This window comes from Choloepus didactylus, chromosome 5 (assembly GCF_015220235.1).
Source record: "Choloepus didactylus isolate mChoDid1 chromosome 5, mChoDid1.pri, whole genome shotgun sequence".
In the NCBI taxonomy this organism is placed as follows: Eukaryota; Metazoa; Chordata; class Mammalia; order Pilosa; family Megalonychidae; genus Choloepus; species Choloepus didactylus.
This window is the reverse complement of record NC_051311.1, coordinates 29,650,839-29,666,560: the sequence shown is the minus strand read 5'-3', so window position 1 is coordinate 29,666,560 and position 15,722 is coordinate 29,650,839. Positions and strand designations below refer to the sequence as shown.

Here is a 15,722-nt window from a genome sequence, read left to right as displayed (position 1 = left end):
AAAAGAAGTCTTTTCCATTTTATAAATTTGGGTATGTTTAAAAAACAATTCCATTGTGCAGCTTTTGATCAAAGGTATATAAAAATTAACCATAAGCATATATTAAATTTTGTAAACAACCCCTAACCCAAAATAGAGGGCTAATTTAAAATTTATTGTATAAGCTATAGTTAGTGAAACAAACACATTTACAAAGTACATCAAAGTTATCAGTAAAATATTTCAGAAGAAAGAAAATTAAAGGAAGAATTTTGGTTTATTGGAAGGAAAATGTGTGAAGTAATGTGTTCTAAAATGTGATGTATGAATTTCTATACTATAAGACAAGAAGTAAAATTAAATAAAAAACAACCACCACACAGAAGAATTTTTTCTTGGACCAGAAATGGGAAAATGTCATATTTCTTTGCAAATCTTGCTTACTCAGCACCATAACAGTCAGTTGAAAATGAAAATCCAATCAACTGGTTGCTTTGTCTATAGAACTCTAAAAGCCCAGAGGAAATGGTGGTGGGAGAGGATAAGAAAGGGAGAACTTGAATTTGGTAACTGACTGATGAATTGAGTGGATATTTTAATATCATATAGCTTAAATATCAGAATCCCCCCCCCCCTTAATTCCCTCTATGGAGTTAACGGAATGAGTCACTTTTGAAGGGTAGGTTTAGATCTGTCAATTTAATCAACGCAAAGTAACTTGAAGGAGTAAGGCATACACTACTTAAGGACAAAAAAATACCTCTAGATGGTAATTTTCAAGTCCTGTTCCATGGTAACTTTTGAACTGTGGTTGCTATCTAGTCTGTGAAAATATGTACCATTTTAAAGCTGAAAAGAACACATAAAGACTCTTTAAAAATGGAGGAGAGAGCTCAGAAACATGGGTGACACAAGTTACCCAGTGGTCTAATAGTCATGTTTTCATTTCTGCTAGAGCCCTCTCTTTCTTTGGGTGTTACACTCCAGGTTCAAAATTGGGGAAAGGCCAGAGAAGAAAGTAAAAATGAACTCTTATTAAAATCAATAGTACTTGCAGGTCAGAATGCCTTAAACATTCCTAGCCCTTTGAGAATAAAACAGATTAGAAAATAGATCTACTCATTTCTACTTCTAAAACCTCCCATTCTTTACTCAGGTTGTAAAGGCAACGTGAATTCCAGCTCTGATAAAATAGATGCCAAACTCAAATGTGAGGAATGTGAAACTCTCTAACTAAATACAGGCTGCGTGTATGTGTGTGTGTTTTGTGCATTAATAGAATCAAGCAAACTCAACCGTCAAACTAAATCTAGGTGGCTTTCCTTCTAACGATGCTTCCCCTTCAAACAGAAGATTTTACTGGCAATTCCTCAGTAGCTGAATCTTTTTAAGTGATAGGGGTTACCATCTAAGTTCTACCCTTCAACATTCTGTTATATTTCATACTTGAGAGTCTAACCAGATACTCTTCTTTAAAATGTACTGGTTCCAGAAAATATAAATGTAAGGAGTCAGCAGAACAGTAGTAACCTATTTACAGCTGGTCAGCTCCTTCTTTGACAAAACCTAGTAAGAATAACCTCCCTTACTAAGAAATGTTGCTAAAATGCTAATTACTAGCTAATATGGCTGTCATTTGCTTCTCCAGTCCTGTAATTTCTGTCTTTGTTTTATGGTATATTTAAAATATTATTTCCTCTAACATGTTGTGACTGGCTGCCTCAGCAGGATTTAGGAAGGTTTCACTGTAATTTTAATATCCACACCAGCCCCTGCCCCATGCTAAACTTATTTACAATCACAAACAAAGAGACATGTAGTAAAAATATTGATGTGGTACTATTATATAGAATTTTATTTACAAAAAAAGCATGTACTTGTATTATTACAACTTGAAATATCACAAGTAAATTAGCAAAACTATCACATAGTCAATGAAAGTTTTCATCCAGTTGACCTAAGATACAGACTACAGATTATTTATGAAGATAAGTAATACACATCTGTCTCATTTTATTCTATTAGAACAAATCATCAATAAGCAAAAGGTCTCAAACAGTAAGAAAAAATGATACTATATATATTTCAACAGGAGGAATTAACTGAGAAAGAATGATTAGTAATACAAACCAACCCATGGGCCATTGAGTGAAAAAGAAATCGTCATGCAAACCATCAGCAAGCAAAGGTCAGAGGTCGTTAGAGGCTCAGAAAAGGGGTTTCCCACATTGTCCCTGCAGCAGAGTCACAGTTTCCAATGATCACTTTTGTGACTATGCAACTGGGCTCATATTACTAGCTGCAACATCACAAAAATGACACTGGCCACCGCTAATTAGCTGGCAAAGTAAGGGTTTGTCCATTTTTACAGTGAGCAGCGTTAGTAAATGCCATTGCACACAGCAAGAAGTGAGAGAATAATAGATATAGGTATAGATATATATATATATATAAATTTTTTTAAAGCAAAGCCCTCACATGTGATGCTAATTATCTCTTAGCTTAGCAGTTTCTCTTTAAAGTGTAAATTTGCTCCCTCTGGGCTCAAGAAATATTTAATTACACATCTCAGTGCCTGACTAACACACTAGGCCAGAGTTAGAATGCCTGGTCTATTGTTTGAAGTAAGATGAGAAATCCTGGAGCATTAAAACGACCAGTGTCTTCAGAAGTGGCTTCACCTTTTCTATCACTGAAATTTGGGAGGCTATTTTACAGTAAAAATAGCCTCCTAACAGCAATCACCTAACGGCAATTTGTGTCTAAGCATAATGCATTCTGAGAATGTGATCATTTGTATCAATTGTCCAGTTAATATCTGAAAGGCAACCTCATCTGAAGTACTGGGTAGTACCAAATAATGCAAGCAAGAAAAGCTTTTGATTCTAACAAGATTTTCATTAGAAAGTGTCCAGGTGCTTGTTTTCCTCTTCATTTAACAAAAACCTTCTTAGACCCTATCACCACAGACTCTGGGGCAAGGGAATTTTGGGAATCCAAATTTTCTTCATGATGAATTATAAACACAGAGGGTTGGTTATGTATATGCCCAATTCCATATATGTATATGGATATATAAATATACCCATATGCACATATATATATATATGTATACAAACACACTGAATGCACATAAAGACAGGGATATTAAGATGAATTGTCATCTTTGTTAGCTATGCCCATTTTGTCAGTAACGAAGTAAATGAAGAAAACTTCATTTCAGAAAATATACCCTATGTAAGATTTTTAAAATACCGTGTCTTTAGGAATAAATTTCGACTGAGAAAATGTATAGATTGGCCAGGAGATTAAGATGGATTAAAGAGGAATTGTGTACAGTAACTGTTTTACTATGCATTCAGCATTCTGGATCCATAATGCATAACCTGCATCTCTAGGAGAGGTGACGGACTAGGACAGTAGTCACTGAATGTCTTTTATATATTTGACAATGAATTCATGTCTCTCCTTAAGCTCATTCACATGCTTTTTGATCCAAAGACCTATTCAAATAAAAATTTTTTTCTTTCATTTTTCAAAGTAGACTAAAAGGCAAAAGAAACAATGTCATAATAACCCTAAGAATCTGTAACATACAAATTCAGGAAATTCAGAGATAAGTCTAAAACCCCATCTTTTTAACGATACTTGCCTTTTCAACCTCTGCGTTAAATAACTGCAGAATCAAGGATGAGTAACTGTTTAGATACAAATTGCTTTATGGTAGTGTAAAATGCTGGACTGATCAATACATTTTGTCCTTATTTTCTGATTCCTTGGTTTGAATATTTATCTGTTTTTCTTAGTGAAGAGATTTCTAATCAGTTAAATATGAGAGGTTTTATATACCTTAGAACTTAGTTATTAACGCTGCTTAAAAACTCCATTTTCTTTGTAGTTGTTTATTCATTTACCACCATTAAACAACCAATGCTAACCAACTATTATCATCAAATATGACGCACAATCAAAGCTTCAGTCTTAAATTTTGCTTTTAGTTTTCAATGTCAATATATTCCTGTAAGACGAAGTCTAGCATTAATTTCAACAGTTCCATAAATACATGTTAAAAGAAGACAACTAATTGGGTGATTAGCTGACTAGAGTAATGAATGAACAAAATATTGGATTAAAAAAAAAAACTAAGTTATAAAATTGCATAGAACATATATACAGTCATGCGCTAACTACATCCAGGCTTTCATCCAGAATTACCATTTTAGAATTTGGACCTAAATTTGTTAAACCACATCATTATATCAAACCAGATGAGCACCCCAACAAAAATCTGGGCTTTTTTTTCATTAATAGGCTGTGAAATATAAACTTAAGGATTATTCATCAGTTGAAGAATCTTATAAATAAAAAATAATGACCATATTTCCACAATTCTAAGATGCCCATTCTCCCTTGCATATTAACACCTCTAGAACTAGGAAACATCTCACAATCAATATGTACATTTAATATAATTCTCCTTCCCCCACCCCCCGCTCTTCTCAACTCTGCCAGCAATTATAAAATAGATGCTGCTTCTTACAATTAATGGCATCTTAGAAACAAGGAAATCTGGTATTAAAATGTGCTTCCTTTTTATCTCATGTCTCTTCTATAAATAAATTAATCTTCTATTAGGCTCTTTGTTATACCTGCGGAAATCCAGAAGAGACCTTGTGGAGGATGGAACTCCCTGGTCATACCAACTAAGGAAATGGAACTGGGTCACGGTTCGAGTCTCATTAGTTTGAAGATTCTTCAGATAAAAGCTTCTGACCAGGAAATCCTCACACCAGATATGCTCAGAGACCAGATTCACCTGGATGGATACAGAGGAGGAAAGGAAAACAGAAAAAGGCATAGGTATCATGAATCTAAAGCATAACTGAACCTAAAGCTGCTTTTGAAGAGAGAAGGGTAAATACTCCAAAGATAATAAATTTTATATTGCAGCTTGGCTGACAATTAGCTTAATGGCTTCCTCCTACCTTCTCAATTTTAACATGGTGTATACAAAAGATAACTCTGTTTAAATTTTTTTGTTTGTTTTTTAGTGTAAAACCCAGGGGCTTAATAGTCAAATAACTAGAAAAATATGTTATTACGCAAAGAGATTCTAGGTTTCATATTTGGTAATTCTAAGTCATACAAACTTTCAAGAAAAATCACCAGTGAAAAATCACACGTGTGAACAAAAACATTAATAAAACGATGTGTTCTGCCAAACGTTTCCACTTTAACTTCACTTTTATCTAAGACAGCATACACCTCGATTTAGAACTGAGAAACACAAAAGACCCGTAGAAATTCCAGTAACGTGGATCCTCACTAAATCACTCGCTATGTTTAAGTCTATTTGCAGTGACCTAAAAGCCACAACTATGTGATTTAGGATTAACCGTTAAGCTTCTAACCAGCTTCCTACTGTGGTGCTTCACCATTCTGACTAATTTTAATGCAAACCAGAACCAAAGGATGCATTCTTGTCCTTGTTTAAATGCCCAAGTTTATTTAGTTCATTCCTAATGTGGGTAGAAAATCCAGCAAGGGAAATAAGCTTGTCAGCAGGTTATCCTCAAATAAAAAGGTCAAATGCTACATACACAAAACTCTGAACGGTTCTGAGGAAAGACCACATTGCTCGGCCAAAGAAATCAATAAGCAATTAGAATAATAGCAGGAGTCTTTTAAAAATAGACCCTATTAAGAGGCCTGCTAGATGGGACCTGAGTCAAAGGACCACCCTGTGGAGGTAAATATTTTTTCATCCTTTCTGTCAGCATTTGTATTTATAAAAATTAAAAAATGAAAAACATACAATTTACCCCAGAGTCCAATTCACAACCACATAGCTGTTTGAAGAGTCGGAATCTGTTTTACAATGACACTTGTGAACTGCTTAGTTCTTGCTTACTCGGAGGACTGCAAGTGCTAACCTTCCCAGCACATGGCCTATTATTATTCCAACCTCTTTCAAAGGACTGGCTTGTCTCCATTTGGTTATTTTCCTTCTCATAGGGACTTAAAGCTGCCCAGAATTCCACTTCAAACTTGGCTGCTAAGGACCAAGTGTCCTGATGCTTCTCACACTGGCTGATGGTAGGTCCCAGCTTGGGTCAAATGAGATTAACAAATGTTGTGCCTGGTATGATATAAATCCACACACTTACTGTCAACTGCACAAGCAGATGTATTTTGTTTAAGTACCTCATAGATGTGGTAAAGGTTGGAGCCTTCGTCTGGCCAGTAGTGGTAGCACTGTTTGACTCCGTTCTCCGTGAGGGGTGTCAGCATGACAATAACCACACAGCCACTCTCCCAGACCATCTGCAGACAAAGAAAGGCACCGTGGCCACAGTGTGACTGCCTAATTACTGTGTGACATGTATAATTACTGCACTCAGAGACACAATCAAAATTGATTCCATTCACAGGAAATTTATTTCATTTTCATTAGACACTTTTACTCTGCAGCTGCTTTCAAATCTCTGAATAAACTGGCCCCACATTTTGCATGCTTCCATGAAATATTAAAAAAAAAAAATCCAGTGAATTAATTCCACGCCTTTTAAAACCTCCTCCATTCTATGTTCAGCTGTTTGGCTTCCCAACTTTTGATCTGCAAAGGAAACTTTCCATAATGCAACACAAAACATACAGTATGGCATCTGATATTTCTTCCTCAACAGCAGGCAGGCTGAGGCATTACGAAAACGCTCACTTCTCAATGTGAAGCAAACTGAAATCAGTCGACATGCTCATTTTTTGCTAGTTGTCTTTATTATGCATGACTAGAGAAACATTTTGTTTTGTAAAACTGTTATCCTATCAAACGCGTTTTCTGAAGGTTTCTTTTAGAAGTACATTGCAGAAAGCAACATTGACTGCTGGAATTTCATGTAGTGATACCAAAATACAGAAAATACAATTCAGATTAAAACAAATCTAATACTGATTTAATGATTCAGAATGGCCACATTTAAAAAAATAACTTTGAGGCACACATAAACAAATGAATGTGCATATGAACATGTAGAAATGATAAAAGACACAAAAGTACTCCAACTCAACTTCTCTTCAAACACAAGGCACAGCTTTGTAGCTGTAAACCTGCGTATTTATAGTTACAGCATAATTACTAAAAACCATTAATTCTATGGGGGTACACTGATGAGTTATTTGTAGACTTTTATTAGCATATTAAATTATAGAGTGAAGACTATTCGGCTTTTCCTGCAATGAATTACATTAAATTCATAGAAATATTTATAAGCAACTGCATTTAGATGTAAATTTAATATTCAAGAGAGCTTCTATTTCTTTTAAATACAGATATAACAATCCAATTAAGATCTCGTTATTTAAAAATCCACATATCACAAACATAAAATGTTTTCTCTTCATAGCTCATGTTATGAAAGTCCCCCTTTAAATTATATTTCAAAAATCAGACATGTACACAATATTTTCCTCTTTTAATATTGATTTATAGTCCCGTGTGATAGAAATAGTCAATATCCTTAAGGCACCTCATTGTGTATCATTTATATTAGAATTTAATGGAACCTACTGAGGTATTTATGAAAAAGCCCACAAATAAATATGAATTATGCTCAAACTCATATACTCTCCATTTCCTTAGTGCATAGCCAACAATAAGATGAGAATTCAAAACACGTGTCTTACTTCAAGCTTTTCAGGCTTTAAAACTAGCTCCACTAAATCGGTACTTTCATCACATAACAATTTAATGTGCCTTCAGAAGGTATAGAAGCTCACTGAAGCCATTACGAAAATGAGGAGAAACACAGATTTTATGAGTGTAATAAAAATACAATGATCTAGACCATAAACTAATCATCTAGCACTCTGCTCGTGCCACCCAAGTGTAACATTACAAAGCCCACTCATTTAAAGAGGAATCCTTACAGTTTGGCAGCATCTTTCATTGGTTCGAACACACAGCACTTCATTACAGAGAGCTTGTTTGGCTCTCTAAAGATTTGGTTAAGATTAAATCCAGATGAAACTTAATTTAAACAAACAATCCCAAAGGCACTCTTGGGAATAATATTTCTTTTTAGGTCACTGTGTATAAAAGCAGAGAAAGAAATTTACTAAATCAAACAAACAGGTTGCCCAATTTGGGTACCAATGTCACAATGCTGTTCATGTCTCTGATTAGATTATCTAATGTTACTTTTGAAGCAGTACATATCAACCCAACCTCGCAGAGAAAATGATGGCAATTCACCATATATTTCCTATCTCCAACTGCAGTGCCTGACTAGCTTAATTTCAGAATATATTGAAAAAAAATTTAATTTGGATTTTGATTGGAATACAGGAGGTTAGTAAAAATTCCAGTTAACTAAGGTTTAACTTCTAAACAACTAGAAGTTTCATTAGAACCTCCTTCCTTATCTTGGTCTTAGCATAAAGGTAAAATAGAGAGCAGTGATTAACACAAGGGAAGCACTATTTGTGTGGCAATTCTTTGAGAGATTTAAATCTTCTTCAAATAGGAAGTGGATAACAATCCAGGATTCAAACTCAATCTTAATGTAGGCCATTAGAATAGATAATTTACTAAATTAAAGAGCTGAATTGTTGAACACCAGAAATGACCATTTCTAGCACTTTCTGTCTGGTTAAGTATCAGAGAACACAGGTTTCATGGTCATCTACCATTTATTGAACACCTAGTATGTGTTGGGCATTTATCTGGAGATCCAGAGAAAACTCCTTCTGAATGCAGGGCTTCCACTTTGGTAGTTAAAATGCAGCTCTGAACTCACTGCCCTCCTCGCTACGTGGGACCTGACTCCCAGGGGTGTAAATCTCCCTGGGAACGCAGGATATGATTCCCAGGGATGAATCTGGACCCAGTTTCGTGGGATTGAGAACATCTTGACCAAAAGGGAGATGAGAGATGAAACGAAATAAAGCTTCAGTGGCTGAGAGATTTCAAATGGAACTGGGAAGACACTCTGGTGGACATTCTTATGCACTATACAGATAACCCTTTTTAGGTTTTAATGTATTGGAATAGCTAGAAATAAATACCTGAAATTACCAAACTCCAACCCAGTAGTCTCGACTCTTGAAGACGATTGTATAACAATGTAGCTTACGAGGGGTGACAGTGTGATTGTGAAAACCTTGTGGATTGCACTCCCTTTATCTAGTGTATGGATGGATGAGTAGAAGAATGGGGACAAAAACTGAATGAAAAATAGGGTGGGATGGGGGGATGATTTGGGTGTTCTTTTTTACTTTTATTTTTTATTCTGCTTCTTTCTGATGTAAGAAAAATGTTCAAAAATAGATTGGGGTGATGGTACTGTGAACAGTTGATTGTACACCATGGATAACTGTATGGTATGTGAATATATTTCAATAAAACTGAATTTAATTAAAAAAAATAAAATAAAATAAAATGAAAAAAAAATGCAGCTCTGAGTGTTTCCTGGTCCTCTGCAATACTGCCCCAGACTCCCTTTTGCTTGGTGTAAGTAGATTACTTTTTCCAGACAGGATGCAGGTGCCTCCATCACTGGATCAAAATAAAGCTTTCAACACAGATTTCAAATAAGTCTTAAATATCGGATCTCAGGTATAAATTACAGGTGCTGTACTTTGGGTAAGAGTTTGAAGTTGCCTCCTTTTTGTGAGCTTCTCCTCAACTGAATCAGCCTTACTCCTCAGAAGTCGACCTTGAAGGCCAAGATGTTCTAAACATCGTCAGTCTGCATGCTGGGGGAGCTATGGTAACCTCTGTGTGCTTATTATCCCCACCAACTTCTTCACTGGTACTTGTATGTTGTAGGAATAAGAAATGGTAAGCTAAGTGGTTCTCAGCTATCATAAAACCTGATGGCTGAAACCACTGCTTAATCTGTTAATTCATCCCACATTTATTCACTCCAAGATTACTCAGAGAAGAAAACTCCATGGCGACAAATACAGTCAATGTAATTTTAAAAATGTTTGTTTGGCAGCAAACAAGTTGAAAAGTTAAAAATCAAGCAATTTAAACAGTTGATCCAAGTGACATTAAATACATACTTTGGCCGATTATTTGATCCAACAGAGTAAGTTTACTGAATGCAGATAAGAAGAAGAAGAAAAAAAAAAACAAACCATACTGCTCATTGCTACAGCACTACCTATTCCATCTGTCAAATAATCCATAGGTGTTGACAAATGTCAACCTGGTCTAAGTTTCATATACTAAGCTAATTAAGACAGGTGGAAAGAACTATGGGATCTCTTCATTTGAAATCCTTTGTGAGCACCAGTTATATAACTAGCAAACAAAACTCATTCAAAGTTACAGCAAGACATGATTAAAGAAAAGATGATGAACATGAAATAGTAAAAAGCCCAGGCCACAGAATATTCAAATTCATTTTCTCTACAAAGTATCCCCTATCTGTCCAAGCAGAAAACTTGTCCTTCTTTTACCTAGATTATCCCTTTCCACCTTGTATTATATATATGTTCTCACATCTTTCTTCTACTAAATTGTCAACAACTTGAGGACTAAATTCTAGTCTGGTTATTAGTTCTATCCTCCAAGGTGTCTAAAGTAGTGATTTATTATAGTTGATACTTAGTTGAAAAAAAAATACATAATTTAAAAAGAGACAGTTTGAATATTTCCGTAAAAAGAGAGAACCCAAAGAAAATGCTATCAAAGACTTGCAAGGTTGAAGTCCTTGCAGGATCCGCATAAGTAAAGAAAAGTGATTTAAAAAAAAAAAAAAGCATATTAACTGTTTGTATGCACGCTGAAGCTACTGTTTTGAAGACAGTTTTTTTCTCCAGAGTAGGCTAAGCATTCCACCTGCAATCCTGCCTGCACAATTCATTTCCTTTGTAAACTTCTTTGCATACATTGAACAGAGGTAAATTTGAGATGTGAAGATGCCCACTCAAATTCTGAAGCGATAAGGAGGCAATTAATGAGGCTTAAGAACATTTGCACTTTACTCCTTATGAGCTCGTTGATGTCAATAAGCTGTGACTATGTGGTCTGAAATAGATTAAGAAAGAAAAAAAAAATAGAAAGTTTAGCTTCTCATGCCTGTAACATCTTTTGCAATGGAAATCCAAAACCCTGATCTTACTCTGTCCCAGAGGACAGCCTCAACCAATGCTGCAAACCTTTGGAGGCTCTAATTTTGTTACAAAGGTGCTGAATCAAACCACAAACCTTTGGAAATGGTAACCTAACTAAATGAAAGGTACTGAAATCTTTATTTTTCTTCTATGCATGACTCATAATGCACCTATCTAGCTGTTTTTAAAAATTAACAAATATTTCATTGTGGATTCACTGAGAGATAATGTAAGCTGAAGCACCTTTTAGTAATACATTAAATGCTGATGTCCAGTAGAAGAGTAGGAGGAAAATTCACCTTTGTAGCTGTTAAGATCAGATGATCAGACAACTGTGCCCAAACTAGTCCTATAGCTAAGATCTGATATTTGATAAACAGCAGCTGCAACTTCTGGAATTTTTTTTTTGCACCACCCGTGTTTTTGGCCCAGCAAAAGAGAGAAAGCATCTAAACAAAAAATACTTGCCACACCATTAAAAATCAAGTCAGTGTTCTTTTGCAAAGGTCTAAGTGCCTGCTTGTTTGTCAAACACAACTGATTCCATAAGGTTTGGTGTAACCACCATGTCATTTCAGGATTTCCATGGCAAATATGCACACTTACAGACAAGATTTTGCTTTAAACTTTATTATTGATGTATTTAGTAGCAGTCACTTGACATGTACAGGAAGTTACCTGGGCCCAAGGGAAAGTTGTTACTTAGGAGTCACTGTCTCCTCAGCCTGCTTTCATGTTTCAAACTAAACATGGATATTTATTCTTAGCTAGAAGTGCCACTTTTAGGCTGCCATTTTTCTTTTCAGGATCAGGACCTGATATAAAAGCATCTGTTCGGTTGTGAACCAAGAGAAGAAAACAGGGATAAAAGGGCTAGGGAATCAATATTACCCTTGAAAGCAGAAGAACCAGGATGTTTTCAGCTGTGATCCATAAAAAATAAGTTAAAAAAGAAACTCAGAATATCTATACTTTACCTGAGCCTAAATTAAAATTTTAATGTGAATATGCCAGGACATATTTATTTATATTGCAATAGTTACCAGTTCATAATCACAGGCATAGCTATAGAGGTCAGAGTTTTCACCCCAAATTTATGTAAGGTGATGTGACAAAAGGTTTTATTTTTTTTCTTTAGTGTTTGCAAATTTTTTATGGAAAATCTAGCAAGACTAAAATTTTAAAATAATCTATCCTGGAAAATCTAGGGCATGTGATAAAGTACATGTGAACTCATGGAAACGAAAAATCTAATTTTACCTAAGAAACTAATTGCCCTCAATTTTTATGCTTCCCTGTAATCTAACCAAATAATGTGCTTTAAAATCAACTAATCCATAAGTTAACAGGGCTCCAAAGTAAATTTCCCTTTATTTACTCTCCACAATTTCTCAACACTCCAGAATCAGTAATATCTTAAATATTTCTCTCTCCCATCACTGACTATCCAGAGGAAATCAAGTTATGATTTCCGAGAGTGATTCATAACAAGTATTAAAGAGGTAAAGGGATGTTGGGGGAGGGGGTTCTAGCACCTCTCAAAATCATACCACTTAAGGAAGCTATATTTTCCACACCAAAAATCATGACCACTGATTTGCCATTGCGTCTGATGAGGGAAGAAGAGACTGTTGGTCTAGGGTCTGTCCTGAAGAATTGGGAACATATGAGTGCCTTGCATATGGAGTGGAGGCTCTGAAGAAAAATCAAGAAAGGTCTAGAGGTTATAAAAAGGCTCTAGCAGAGCATAGAGCATACACCATCTTTGTGCTTTTTTTACTTAAGGTTTTTTTTTTTTTTCAATTAGGTGGTGTGGAACCATCACCACCAAGGTCATGCCATTGTCATTCCTGGATATTTAGAGATTTGGTTGTTGGTGACTTCGGTGATGATGCCTATAAAGCAGTTATCTTTTGGTTGATTAAGGCAGCTTTCACTGAGATTGGTGTTAGGGAGAACAACATGAAACGGGTGTGCTGTCTGCAAACTCTATTTCTGTTTGATTCAGTACCATAAATGAACATGGAAAACTTGGCAAATAGACATTTGTTGCCTCTGTCACACATAAGGCAATCAATACTTGGTGCCTTGTGGGCATCTCACATACTGCTTTCTTTTATATTTCTCTTCAACTCTTCTTTTTTTTTTAATCTTCATTTTATTGAGATATATTCACATACCACGCAGTCATACAAAACAAATCGTACATTCGATTGTTCACAGTACCATTACATAGTTGTACATTCATCACCTAAAACTCTTCTTTTAATTCCGTTTTTCATGTGTTTCTGCCTCCTTCCTCCAACTAGGTTGTAAGTGATTGGAAGGAAAAATATTTACATTTGTTGAATCTCCCATAGTACCTAGCCCAGGTTTTGTCTTCAGCATAGTAAGAATTATGATTGATGGATGTTAACTCAAGCTTATCAGTTTTGGAAAGGAGAGAATGCTTTACCCACCATTTAATACCTCATAACAGAATACTTTCAGAAAATGGAAGATAGAAATTGACAGCTGAACTTTATTCTTGGTAAAATGTTAATAGTAGCAAATAAGAGTTAACATTAATTGGGCACCAACCGAAGTAGTGCTTATTGACCTGCTGATTGACCCTTGGGGTTTACATAGCTAGCTAGCCTGGAGAGGTACTTAGGATCTGATTCTGTCTTGAAAATTAGCCTAGTTGTCAAACGTGGCACACAAGGCTAGAAATTCCAAAGTTTTTATCTTGGCTTAGCGATGCCCATGATGACTTAGAGAATGATGACCCCAATTCCTATGGTGACTGTCTCAATTCCTACAGTTAGGAACCTTCTATGTTCCAGTGCGAGGCAGTGCTGCCTTCGAATATACTGATTTTATATTTAACGTCCATCAACACTCACCATGCACCCAAACTTGGCCATGCACCCAAACTTGGCTGCCATGTTACTGGAAGTTTTGGTTTAGAATCTAGTGTTCTGCATCTTCCAGGCACATGCAGCATTTGGCAGCGACACGTGGAAGCTGCTATTGGGAGAAAAGGACATAATTCTTCAAGTGTATTCTAAAAATGTGAAAAAGGAATGGAAAATTGCTAAGTCCCTAAGCAAACCCTCAACTGTCTAGTTCACACCTTGGAGAGATTTCTTTTCCTCATAAAAGCTGTCCTGAGGCTCCTTTTAATCTGATTACACTGCTATATATTTGCACCCATGTAAGCTACAGTGTGATGGGCTACAGGGTCTATGTCTCCTTGAGAAAGTGCAGAGACCCTTGTTCCCTTTTAGGGATTCCTCTGGACCTAGAGAAACCTTTTAACCCTTTACAACATTAAATTTATATACACATACTTAAGGAATATAATTTCTACATCCTATGTGCATTGAGAATAAGCAAAGCATAATTTTCCATAAGCAATGTGTTGACTCTGTAAATGAGGACAATCACCACTTACTTACAAAAGAAGTAAGACTTCTTTTTTTTTTAACCTAAATACAGATCCATGAATAACATCCTTCCTGCCATCACTGCACGTTCATCATTTTTAAGCAGTGTGGTGCAGTAAAAGAAAAAACTTTTGAATTATACAGATCTGGGTTTAAAATCTGACTCTACCTCCTGCTAAATGTGTGGATTTGGATAAGTGAGTCAGGCTCTCAGGGCGTCATTTTCTTCATGGGTAGAATTAGACTAATGATTTGTTCATCTCAGGGTTGTTATGTGGATTGACGAGTCACACATCTAAAGAGCCTGCCCAGGGTCTAGCATATAATAGATGCTCAATAAATGTTACTTTCTTTCCTTTCCCCCTTTCATTTCCTTACAGTTACCTTGGACTTAAATGTCATTCTTTACATATAGGCATGTTTGTCTTTCACTTTTGAAGTAGCTCATCTTCAGCTCCCATTTGGCAGGTGAGAGGCATCTTCACAGATTAAAATGTATTTTCTGGAGAAAGATTATCTGTCATACACGTATCATGACTTACAGGGATCTGAAGAGTTGACGATTTCCTTTACTGCCACATTTTTTCCTTCTCCCTATACTCAACCTCCCCAAACAGCTAGTCAACACCAGCCAGAGTTGAATGCCTCTGGGATATAACATGTTGGGTCACTAGGTGTTAGGTTAGTCTTAAATTATTTTAGAAACACTGAAAAAGAAATAAAACTTTGCAAAAGCCAAACTAATATTCCTAATTTAAAATTTATTAGAATATAAATACTATTCATTTTTGAGATCAAAGCAGTAGAGAGCCTTACAATTTCAGAAAAGAAAGTTATATGCTATCCAGTCCAAAAGCCACCCAAGATGAATGTTCTGTGTGAAAGGCCCGTGGCTGACAATGTCTCAGCCACTCTCTACTATCACCACAGGAGGGAGGGATCCCCCACTCTGCGACAAGAGGGGATGGAAGTAGCTTCACCGCTCCCCACCCCATCTGACAGCACCTCAGTATCTGAAGATGGTCTTTCCTGCCTTTTTACCCCAAGTCATTCTTGCCCTTTTGGCTTTTCCTTCTATGATTTTGAAAAATCCTATTACCCTGCAGTCGTCTGGTTTTCGTTTTTTAAATGTCACCATCCTTTGAAATCATGATCCTAAAACTGAACACGGTATTACAGAAATGTTCTCACCAG

General features: G+C 35.9%; 1 protein-coding gene across 1 annotated transcript in view; it reads right to left on the bottom strand.

The window, feature by feature from the left end:
- Positions 1–15,722, bottom strand: part of PTPRN2 (protein tyrosine phosphatase receptor type N2) — a 1,313,563-nt gene that overhangs the window by 29,071 nt on the left and 1,268,770 nt on the right. The window contains exons 18-19 of the mRNA XM_037835719.1: positions 6,184–6,303; positions 4,629–4,795 (exon numbers count right to left, since the gene is read on the bottom strand). Coding sequence (XP_037691647.1) covers positions 4,629–4,795; positions 6,184–6,303 — 287 coding nt within the window. The remainder of the gene's footprint in view (positions 1–4,628; positions 4,796–6,183; positions 6,304–15,722) is intronic.